Source organism: Solea solea, chromosome 11, assembly GCF_958295425.1.
Source record: "Solea solea chromosome 11, fSolSol10.1, whole genome shotgun sequence".
Classification (NCBI taxonomy): Eukaryota; Metazoa; Chordata; class Actinopteri; order Pleuronectiformes; family Soleidae; genus Solea; species Solea solea.
The window spans coordinates 15,566,890-15,579,472 of NC_081144.1; the positions used below are offsets into that span (position 1 = coordinate 15,566,890).

Sequence of the window (12,583 nt, forward strand, 5' to 3'; positions counted from 1 at the left end):
GGAAAACACTGGTGTTATTTTAGAAATCACACTCTTAAAGATTAATGTGGGCCTGGAGGAGTGTGTCATCGTTCCTTAACGACAGGGTCGAGATGCTGAATAAAGCCGACACTGTGTTCTGTCCCACAGCCCAAGGACAGATAAGTTTCCTCTCACCAAGCTCACCCGTCACCCTCCCTCCTCCTTTGTCCAATAACTCTCTCCCTAAGTCATCCATTACAACCGCATGGACCAGCATAGAATAAATTTAATGAGAGAACTGCTACAAAATTGGTCTCTTCCATACTATTAGTTTGCCTAATCTTTTTTCCCCCCCCTTGTTGTTATTTTATTATTTAAATAGGCTTAGGCGTGGGCGAAGAATAGCATACGTTCTGGCTTTGCAAATATAAAAACAAAAAAAAAGGTCAAGAGTGTTCACAAACATTTTCCAAGCTGATTGCTCTAGTTAGATGACTAATGGAAAGTCCCAGCTCCAAACTGTGACCATGCAACTCCCCCAATAAAGTCATCAGTCATCATCCCGTGGACTGGCCAGACAGACAGCTATAAACCAAGGTTCAGAGACAATGACAGCGCATCCTATCTGTACGCCTCAGTACCTTTGTTATTTTAGCATCCAGGCTGGTGATGACAGCTCCACATTAAAAAAATAAAACCAGTATCACTGTCACCAATGAAGATAATATCGATAAGAATTTGAACAGCTGATGATGATACAAAACCCATGAGGTCTGATGAGTCTCAAGTCTAATGTGTGCAAATGGGACTTGGTATCCCTTGCTGAAGGTTTTTGCTGATAACAGAAGCTCTTGATAAGCTTGGGATCATCAATCTTAGTCTTAGAGATAGTCTCGGCTTAACACTAATAGGGTTGTAAAAGGCCTTCACCTTATATGGCCTAGCTAATAAACCCATTTGTGATGAGCCCGAAGGTCAACTGAATGGATATTCACATTCACCTGCACATTACAGGCAGGTTTTTGTCTCTGACAAAGACATGGAGGATTTGGTAGTCTGGCATACATGTGATGGAGTGATGCTTCATATGAATTTGTCAATTCTTTGTATTTCACACTAGACACTGAACTTTGAAATGACTTGAGGTATCTGTCAGACACTAAAATTCTTCTTGGCAGTGTCTTGCACCACAAAGTCCACTCCAATATGCAGCTTTCCCATTTAGTGTCCCAGCCTGAGACAACCAGCAGCATCATATAATCGCTTTTGCAACATCGTTACCACATGGTCTTTTGAAGTCTGAGACTGTCCCTGAAATTATCAAAGTCAGTGACACTTCAACTCATCTCAGGTTTTGATGGCAAAAATATGAGATAATGGCCTTTGTACAAGGGAGTGAGGCCGCTACATTATCTCCACGCCAGTATATCCCCTTTGAAGAGTCCTCAAGGCCAAATCATAAAGACCAATGTCGGAGGCTCAAAAGATGCAACTGTATCATTGTCAAGTGGTTGATGACAAGATGTATCCAATCTGTTTTTAGTCGCCCAGCGCTGGTTACATCTCTGACACACAGATGTTGATCTTTGACGCAAGTTGTGTAAACAGGACAGTATTGAATCAAGCGATTGCAATGTTCTCGGACATTGTAGCCATCTAATCACTTTCATTAGCAACATAAATCATGACAGCTTGACATTTATTGTGGAGGTGATGGGTTGATCTTGTGGACTTGGAGACGGTGCACGTGGAGATTAATGTTGCTATCTCTTGAAAGTGCGGATACATGGAGTATTTTTTAAGGAAAGGAGGGTTGAAAAGAAAAAAATTGTTAAATGTCAAATATGTGTTTAGTATTGTAGCCAGATGCTTTATGTCTGTGCAGTTCCAACGACCAGGTATCCATTTATTAAGTGTCAAATGTGGCTAAAAAGTCAAGAAAATCAATCGATTTAGATTTTCTGTGACCAGATGTGTTTGGCTATGTTTCACGAGACTAATAATGGCTAATTATTTAGAATTCCTTCAAAGTGCCAAGTACCAATATGAATGTATTCCTCAACTTAAAGGAAACATACAGTTTGGAGTCGTAACTGGTTTTCATGTGAATTGGTGAGCGTGGCCATTTAGTAACTGCTATTCAATGATCTAGAAAGGCCAAACATTATTATAGTACTGTATTGTTATCCAGGTGCTGTGGTCTGAAAGTATGCAGAGGGTTTTTATGTCATTATTTGGAATGTATTTTATTGCTCATGCACTTAACAACTGGTGGAAGAATAGAATTTGTAAACAAGCAGCCGTTATGATTTAGAGGCCATTATATGCATTTGGCACTACATTTTTTTTTTACATGAACCCTATGCAAAATGGTTTCCTCACTGAGCACCACAGTGAAAGAAACCGTTTGTAGTTACTATCTCCAGACAGTATCTTTTGGCAGTAGCAACTGGCTAAACTGCTCTGGTCTTTATATGTTTCCACCGTGTAAATAATCTGTTTGGCCACCAAAGAAATCACAAGGATAGACAGCGCAGTACACAGTTACAGTCCATTTGGTACACACAAATGCTTTTTGTCTTTTATCTTCACATCATACTTAAAATAATACACATGCTAATAGCAGTCATTTGAACAATTACACTGCCATTATTATTGCCGATATTTTTAAACGTGAGCGTACTCCAGTAGCATTTGAAGTCAGCCTTTTTATGATTTTCTCCTTCTTCAACTTGACTTGTTGGTGGCATTTTAGCCGGAGTAATCTGAGGGATAAGACTTTGTTCCGTTGGTAGATTCATTTTGGTAAAGGAAATGGCAGCTTTAACAGATAAAGCATTCAGCCAGTTTGGTAACATGTTTGTTGTGGTTAATTAAACATACACATGTGGTGAAGTGTGTTGTAAGGTTCAAAGCAACTAAAAAGCACAGACCTACCTATCTAACAAAGAGTGTCTTATGAATACTGCAATCTGTTTACTCTCTCCTGAGCACACGCTGCTCCATTCACCTCTGTCCTACTGATGACCTAACATCTACGTTCCACGTCTTCCCAGTAAACACAGAGGCTATACCAGTACAAAAAGACCATTGAGGGAGTGAAGACCTAAGTGGATAGGTAGAGTATAGAGGGGGCGGGATACCCAAGGGAGGTGTTCAATAATAGACATGCAAAATTGCATCTTAAATCAATGTAATTGTTTAAATATGTGTCAAATTTGGCTCTGTCCGGTGCATCACGTCAAACTCATATCGCAGTAGTTCCAAGCTGAACACAAACAAAACCACACTCATACCCCATGCAGGAAATCCACGGTTAGGCCTTGTTTATTTATCTGTTGGAGAAATCTCATCAGTAAGTCACTCAGAGCGGCTTTGGTCTTCTCAAGCGTCATCATGTGTAGAGCTTGACCTCGGTATAAACCCTCAGAGTCCCAAAGAAAGCCCCTGCTTGTCCAGAGCACCAACCCATATATACATGCACTTAGCCTCAAAGTCACTGGAGACTTTTTATTTCTATGTTTGAGCCTGGGCCCAAGCTCCTTGTATATGTGTGAGCTTATGTGTGTGCAATTAAAAATGCAGAAAACCACAGGACAGATTTGGAGAGGGATGCCAATGCCTGGTCGAAAACATGCACAATAAAAAAAGAAAACACTGGTCTTTAAAAAACAACAACAAAAAAAAACTTCCACTATACTTATGTCCTTCTGACTTGAAGCTTACTCTAACATCTGTCCACATCCAGCCTTCGCAGTTGAGCCAACTTGTCCTTCCTATATGTATATTGAATTTGAAGGAAACAAGCAAGAGGAGAAGTTAGAAGCTACACAAACTGCTCTGTTTATGTTAAAATATGCAAACATTATACTGTGTAACCACAGCCTGATAAAAGACATGCAATATACCCACCAATTATCTATCATCCTGTGACAATATCTCAGTGCCTGCTGCAGAGATCTCCCTTCTGTGTTTTCACATCCATTTTATCTACCTAAAAGAATTGCTAGATGGATTAATGTTGGCACTAGACAGGGAAAGACAGTGTGATTGACTCCATGTTCCTAAATACGCAAATTCAGTTTGCAAGGGAAATCTAGATATGAAACATGTGGCACAGCTGAACTGAAAAAAAAAAGCCAATATCAGATTTATGTAGCTCATAAATGTTGAATCCATATATGCATAGGCTGTGTACGCATCTCGCTCAACTGAGATATGTGAAATGAAAAGTATCCGGGCCATGACCTTTGATACATTCCATATGCCCTCAAGTAGGACCCTAAATCTTACTCCCATAACCCGCTGCTTGCTTCGAGGCAATATGTGTCATGAAAAGAATAGGAGATCATTAGAAATAAAGCAATATTATTTTTCTTCCTGCTACCGTGTATCGATAAACTGCAACCTTTATCAAAATGAAGAGGGAAAACGTGATATATCATTATTTGAAAGGCATGCTGCAGCCACCGCTGATGCTGTGTATGCAATCCTCTTAGGCCAAAAGGTAGTGTTATTTATTGGACGTCAACCCTGCAGCTGCCACAACATCTGCTTGCAGGAGATCTATCGGCACACCCTTATTCACTTATGATTATTACTGATCATCTGCCCAAATGACTTACCAATAAAGCATAGGCCGAGCAGATAATTTATCTGTATGGTTCTGTCAATATCAAGTTCAGAGTCATTGGCCTTAAAAGGATAAGGGGCCTTGGACGTCAGGTTATGGATTGCTGTACAAGTCCCTAGTGAAAATATGACCCTTTTAATAAATTTGCAGAATCTTGCTCTCTTCCTCCTCCCTTTTGCCTCTCCTTGCATTTCCACCTCGCTCTTTGTCATGAAAGTGAGCTTCTTTCTCAAGGTTTGTTTGCTGACTAAGGGCAAACCTCACCTTGTAACATCACTTTCCTACAGAGAAAAGACTTCAAACAGCTCAACTGTCAACCCGCTGAACGCAAATATTTGATCCACTCATTTGTACCAGGTGTACAATGTGTGACACCTAGACCACACATGTCTAAGCAGGACCTGTGAATCATACAGAACACTGAAATGATGAGACAAGCCTGTCCGGGGTCAATGTAAACCCATGCTAGGATAATTCACTGTGGCATTCTCTTCATAAATCACGTAAAGAGTCTTAGGACATACGGGGTCAATGCTTGTTCTGTAAATAACAGTCATTTGTATTTGACAAGTGGCCGTGACTTTCCAGAGTCACACAATAGTTTCGAGTGTTTGCCTTCCAAATCTAACCTTTGTGCGCTTAAGCTCTATCTCACCAACAGTTCTCAGTTCCGTCACAGGCCGCACCCTGCATAGACGCATCTGGATGTAGGGTTGGGTAACAGTGTTAGCTTAAGCGCAGTGTGATAAGTGAGCCAATCTGATCTCTACTTTTTCTCTCAGACAATAGCATCCCACACATTCCTTTCATATTTATACATATATATATATATATATACACACTGTATATGGTTTTTTTTTCAATTGTATTAATGAACTGTATAATCTTCTCACATTAGGCTTTACACCAAAATGGAGGGATAAGGAATCAAACAGTGTTATTGTTGTAAACCTACAAACCAGTCAAAACACAAGAGCAGAGAAAGTTTTCTATGAGAACCCTCCTTGATGTTTGCCTTGGCCAAAGCACCTCAAGTCTTCCGTTTATTAAAATGACCATGAGTATATTCTCTCTGATGGATGCCCAGCTTCCTGGCATTTACCAGTGCAAATGTCTACCCTGCTTCCTTCTCCTCAGGCCTTACTCTTTTCCACCGCCCCACTAGGCAACCTCATTGTTGAGGCATGTTTTTGAGAAGTCATAGTGCTGATCTTGTTTTGTGTCAGCCATCAAGGCCCCTATCTCTGGGAAGTCCCGAAATAGCCCCATTTTACACCCTTCTAAAGGACAAGCCAAAGAAAGGACGAGGAATTTCGACCAGGCACCATCGTACTTGATGCTAAATAGCAGACTGAATCTGACGTGTATCTTTAGTCAAACAATATCTAACAGATTCTGGCAGGGGAGTGTAAAAAGTTCATTATCAGGAGGTTCGAATGATAGCAAGAGACCTCAGGGGGGAAAAAAAAACACTGGAGACTTGATATCTCAATTTCTTTTTCTTCCTTTTTTGGGCAGTTGTGTCATTTCATTGATTGTAAAGTGTTCCGATCAGGTTTGCCAGTATCTGGGAGTCAGAGGAATCAGATCCATTTGTTGAGATCATGTTTGACATGATGGTTTGCTCCTATTTTAGAGGCTCCAGCAACGAGACACAGAGCCTCCTCTTTCCTTTTTCTCTTTTTTGCTTGAACACAAATACTCGCTCTCTGCAGTTCATTATTCAACATGACCCACAGTGAAAGACCGCTTTTTTTCTCTCATCTATGCGTCAGAAAGATCAATAACCCATCTAGGGTATTACTACCACAATAAAATCCTGCCATCATGCCAAAAAGCTGCAAAAGTTCCCAATAAATGCGTAGCAAAACTTTCAATTTGTGGCTTTCTTGGTGTGGCTATTGCAGTCAATGCATTGTCAGTCATGGCCCCGGTTCAAAAAGCCTGAGGTTTGTTTGCTGCTGGTTCTTTTTGGAAACTTGTGGCTTTGTGACATCCGCAGCCATTCATTGGGCCGTGTTGCTGTATTGCCTCATATTATTCAGAGTTGAGGAGAATTGTTCTTGGCAACAGAATGCTAACATTTTCCTACAGTGCAATCCTCCAAGTGGGGCCCTCTTCTTCTCCTTGTGCTTGTGGATGATGATGAACAAGCTTTGTGAGATCCTCCTCCAGTTGCTATGGCTACTGACTCGGCCTTCTCACTGGTTAATTGCATGACTTGAAGATCATTGTACGGGGTCAGTCTATCAAGGTTAGACATTAGTTAGTTGCACATGTTATTCTGCTACCATGTTCTACCACTGCATATTCAACATGGTCCTTATTCAGAACCCCCCCCTCAGGGTATTTCTCTTGTATTTTAAACATTAAATAAGTTCTGGAAATAAGCTGGGTCGCTCTGTCATGTGGCTGTGACAGGTCTTGGAAAAACAATGAGGCAGTCCACACTGAGTGACTCTTTCCATGTCATGTTTTCTTTTGTCCGCTTGCTCATCATAGCATGTCAATACAAATGGTACTAAAGTGGTGCTGAAAAACTCCTGACTCTGTCCAATAACAAAAGCTGCGCTATGAGACACTAATAATGGTGGGGTTTTCCCTCCGCCCTAGTGTGAAGGCACACACCACAGACATGGCAACATATACACATACACACACATACACACATTTACGCATACCCCTAATGAGGGTCTGGACAGGTCTTGGTGGAAGGATTCTGCAGGTGGCTGCACTTTCATCAAGCCACAACTGGATTTGTTTATGTTTGAGGTCATATGGGCCAGAGAGGGAGAATTCTATGTGCCCAGACACACTTACATACACTTTCTAATTACCCTACCTTCAGTGTTTTCTCTTTTCCATAAGACATATTGACATGTCAGCATTCAGCGGGCTAGATACAGAGCAAATGGGACAATTTTACCTTTCTCTGTGTCGTGGAAAATCTATCCCGCTCAACATAGGCCAGTCTCTATTTGGACCTGTCTTTCCAACACAGAGTAAAAGTCACTTTGAGATGATGGTGACACGTGCAATAAATCATAGCTCTGCAAGTCAGTGGCCAATCACATTTTCCTTCCCTAATTAATAGCTTATTTATTTGCTTGGCGGGGTCCTACTGCAAGGCTATGCTACTCTGTGTTTGTTTGTCTGGTGTGTGTGTGTGCACGTACATGCATGTGTGTGTATATACGGTATACCTGTGTTGAAAGAGCTTCTCCATCTGCCTTTGTTATAGCTATTATAATCATTGCAATAGGTCTTGCATTTGAACCGAGTTAAGTACTAATCTCGGAATTCTAATTTTAACATAGTCGGTAATCGGGCCACATTTCGACAGACAACAAAACACTTTCGAATTAAGAGCCAAGACGTTCTCCAGTTAGCATTCTCCTGACAGACAGCGAGTGTTTCTAGAACCAAAGCTGATGTTTGGACAATAAAAAGCCCACACAGCCTCGACCCCCCACCTTAAGCTGAAAGACATTAAGGAATCAGTAAAACCACTCATGTCTGCTTGAATGTCTTTTACAGTTTCAGGTTACTCTCCCACAATTTGATACACACACATATTTACACTTGGCATGTAGCTGAACAGAGCAGGCAGAAAGTCCAGACATTGTCTTATACTTGTTGAACGGCTGGTAGCATTTTAGAAGACTCAGCCAAGCTGTTGGTTTTGTAAACTGTTGCAGCTGGTCTTGTGCATTACAAGAAAGGGGAAGTGCTCTCTCTCTCTCTCTCTCTCTCTCTCTCTCTCTCTCTCTCCCCCTCCCTCCCTCGCTCGCTCTCACTACTACTCTATTGCCTTGTTTAAAGTTCACAAGCACATTTTTTTTTTTACTTAGAGCGCAGAGACATACACCTAATTTATTTATATTGTATGTTAAAAAGTCTCACACACTCACTTGGATTGTGTGTATTGGTTCTACTGTGTGTTCCACAGAATAAAAAATACTAAATAAAGACAAAGAGAAATACATTAGCAAGTTTGTTGTGTTTTGTTCTTGAGTAAAATGACCTCTCACTTTGCAGTGAATACGCATACACACGCACATCCTGCTGCACAAAGGCCCGAGTTTTTCCGTCTACTGGTTGATTAGAATCTCACCAGCAATTTAACAGAATTAAAAGAACCATGTCCCTAATTTCATTCAAGAGAGATCGTGATCTAAGGATTCATTGGTTTTGGTTTTTGCTCTGTGGACATAATAGTCGAATTGCTCATGCAGTGGTGTTTTCCTTCCACCTCAAAATGTTTAACCAATACTGAACCACTGTTAACAGGAACGTGTATAGTTCCACCATTTGTAATCTTGGTTGACACAGTCAGGCCTAAATATGTACCAGCTACTTTTGAATGTGACCCCCCCCCCAAAAAAGAAGGTTGTACACACAATACATATTCCTTTCCTGTGAATACTTGTATAGAAAGGTGCATAAAGAGGTTGCTGTTTGACAAAATTCAAAGAATATCTCCTCAGTTTCCATGTCAGATTCCACAGAAGATAAATGTCTCTTACCCAATCATGGGACACATTGGTTTAGAAAATACAAACTTTAATGTGCCAGCTCTAATATAAAGGGCAGCCTTGTCACAACACCCAAACAACACACCTACTGTAAAATGGCAGATGGGGAGGATAGGGAGCAGGAAAAGGGAGGTACAGATACACCATGTGTCTGTGCTTGAGGAAGTTTTATAGGTCTAATTTCACTTAAATTCAGTGAAGGGCTACACCAGTCCACCCACCCTACCCAAAACTGGCCAGAAAACAGACGGCATCTCTTCTTTGATCCTCAGTTGCCATCAATGGGCTTCAGAGAGAGTCCAGAAAGAGACAGAGAGACGCTGGGTTTGCCATTATATGTGAAATGCCTCCTCACTGCAGCAGAGCAACCCCATATCTTCACCATTCCCCCACTTCCCTCATTTCCTCTGGCAGACACTGGGAGCATTCTACCACCCATCTGCCCCCAGTAAATATTGCTTGAAGGCTTAATTATACAGACACACACAGAAACTGTCTCAGCGAAAATTTCCTGCAATGCTGAAGCGGAGAATTAATGCCAAATCTGTGGGGCATTCATTCATCAGAACGCGTATGTGTGTGTGTGTGTGTTATGTTTTCATCTGTGTGTGCGTGTGTGTGTGTGTTGTTTTCGTGACCTCTCAGTCCATTATTATATCCCTCTGGTTACATTTGTTGCCCCAAGGGTCTGTGTGATGAACTGTGAACACCCCGTGCTCATGTCATCAAGTAGCGATGGTCACACGCCATGAAGCACAGTAATCAATGGGAATGATTTGAAGAAACCGTTTGTCTTTTCAGTTTAATAAAAACGCTGCGGTGTAGATGTGTGGATCTTGTACCATTAAGCACTGATGTATATAAATGTTCTTGTTTTTTTTTTTATCTTCAGCAGATGATGAATGACGATGAAGAAGCCTCCCCTGACAGCTGCGTCAAAAAGGTAGGACAGCTTTGTGTGTCTTCTGTACTATACGTCTGTCCTGCAGGAGTAAAACACACTTTGAAATGACCAAAGCACAGAAAGAACTCTATCCCAGCTGCGTTACTTTGGCTGTGCTTGTGAAAAGAACAAATATGATCACATTTGTACATAATTAGGCCACGTGTGTACTGTGAGCTCGGAGCGCTCACATCCTTCGCTTTACGACGCATTCACTCGCAACTCGTTTCACGGGAGACAGACCTGAGATCAAGGAAATCCTCTTTACACACCGACTCTCACTCACACACTCCATGAGGTGATACATTTACTGAGGAGGCTGGACAGTTTGTTTTTACGTTCAGTGTCACGGGGTCAAGGCGCGGTCGTAGGAGAGTTCATGTCCATCTAATTGTCCTTGAGAGAACAATGGCTGTTACGGGGGGAGACACTTTCCAATGATGAATGAAGCCATGAAGGCGTAACTCCAGCTCCAGTTAGCGGCAAGAAAGTTCAAACTGAAACCAATGGCCGAATAAATGATGTGTCAAATACGGTGATATTTTCAAATATGAAGCTTGGGGCTAAATTCTTTCTGTCATCTGAGTGGTGTTTCTGTATGTATGTATACGTATTTAGTTATCAAATATATTAGAGCTCAGATTCAGACTTTGTCTCCGTACTTTTGGTTTATCTCACATGACAGGACGGTCAAAACATCGGGAGCAGAACTAATGGCGGACTGCTTTTCCTGTACGGCTCCCGTTTAATAAAAGCAGTGTGTGAGAGGAGTGAACACGTTTCCATCTCCTCATGAACAGCCTTTAACAAGACGTATTTCACTCCAAACCTCCTCTGGCGTAATTAGGTGCCTGCAGCTACAATGCATACTAGTGAGAACCTAGAGTTCTCACTAGAATGCATTGAGCGGAAGCACCTATTGATATTCCTACGCGTTTATTCTTCTTATTTTTCCCACGCCCTCCCAAAAGTTTGCCGCGCTTCTCCTCCCGCAGCTTTGAGAAAACCCCAACACAAGTTACATCAAAACGTGCGCCTTGACCGGGAATCGTGTGCTATGACTTTTCTAAGACTTTCGCGTAACCATGGCGACAGAAATCGCGAAAATGTAAAATAATTTCCACTCACACAATAATGGGAAACTGAAAAAAACCAAGCCCGCTTTGGAGCATCACAGAGTCGTCATACTTTAACGCAGAAACATGATTGTTACTTTAAACGGGTCACAAGACTTGGGACTTTTCTGACTTAAGTCAAAGTTTTGATCCATGTTACGGTTTTTAAACAATCGCAGTTTACGTTTTGTACTTTTTTTTCGACGTGTTCAGATTTTATAATGGGTGTTTGAGTGGTGTGTGGGCGGATCGCTAGAGTGTGCCACTCTAGCAAATCCAGCAAAATAATCACCAAAAATCTCTAAACAAACTCTTCTCCTGCCCACAATTTCCAACCTACACTGACCATTTTTACATCAAAATGTTGCCATGGCCGTCCTCTAACCCTGTATGTGTTTTCATGTTCATATGACTTGTAGTTTTTCTTTAAATCACCTCAAAGCGCAGAGAGTTATGGTCACACTCTCCATCCACCTCAATGTTAAAATGTCTGCTTTGGAGTTGTGGAAAAATCAACCCGAGGGTGATTTTAAAACTGTGATTTCTCAGTCAATTCAAGCCCGTTTGTCACAAATTTAAATTTGGGAGTTGCTGAAAGCCTCCTGACGCTCACAAACCAAAAATTGTATCTCTATCATCAACCGTTCTTGAAATATGACAACTTTAAAACATGCTGTTTTCTCTGTTGTCAGAGGTTTAGGAGAGATAGGGACAGGTGCGTGTGTGTGCGTGTGCGTGCGTGTGTGTGCGTGAAAGGAGAGGGGACTTAGGGAGGGGCGTGTAAGTGTCTCTGTATTGAATTGCTATTCTTCCACACAAAACTTTGACGTGTAACTCCTCCCACAGTTTTGAGAAAACCCCCACACATGTTATATCAAAACGTGCGTCTTGACCGGGACTTGTGTGCTATGACTATTTCAAAGTGTTTTAAGTAACCATGGCGACAAAAATCGCAAAAAACTGCGATATAACTTCCACATACACATGAATGGGAAACTTTATTTTATTATTAAATAAAGGGTGACTCCACCAAAAAGTCCTTCCAAGGTGGATTGGATCCAAATAATGTTTCCCAATGACGACACATGCCGCAAGAACTGCAGGCACCCTCGAAATTTCGGCCACGGAATTGCCACTCTAGTTAGGTGCCTGCAGCAACAATGCATACTAGTGAGAACCTAGAGTTCTCACTAGAATGCATTGAGCGGAAGCACCTATTGATATTCCAACGGCGTTTATTCTGCTTATTTTTCCCGCGCCCTCCCAAAAGTTTGCCGCGCTTCTCCTCCCGCAGTTTTGAGAAAACCCCAACACAAGTTATATCAAAACGTGCGGCCTGATCGGGAATCGTGAGCTATGACTTTTCTAAGACTTTCGCGTAACCATGGCGACAAAA

The 12,583-nt window shown here is 41.6% G+C and overlaps 1 protein-coding gene across 8 annotated transcripts in view; it reads left to right on the forward strand.

The window, feature by feature from the left end:
* Positions 1 to 12,583, forward strand: part of prdm16 (PR domain containing 16) — a 166,119-nt gene that overhangs the window by 76,095 nt on the left and 77,441 nt on the right. For 7 of the 8 annotated variants that reach the window (XM_058642850.1, XM_058642857.1, XM_058642851.1 and 4 more), the window contains exon 3: positions 10,022 to 10,072. In XM_058642850.1, the coding sequence (XP_058498833.1) occupies positions 10,022 to 10,072 (51 nt within the window). The remainder of the gene's footprint in view (positions 1 to 10,021; positions 10,073 to 12,583) is intronic. The other variant, XM_058642852.1, reaches the window with a different exon arrangement.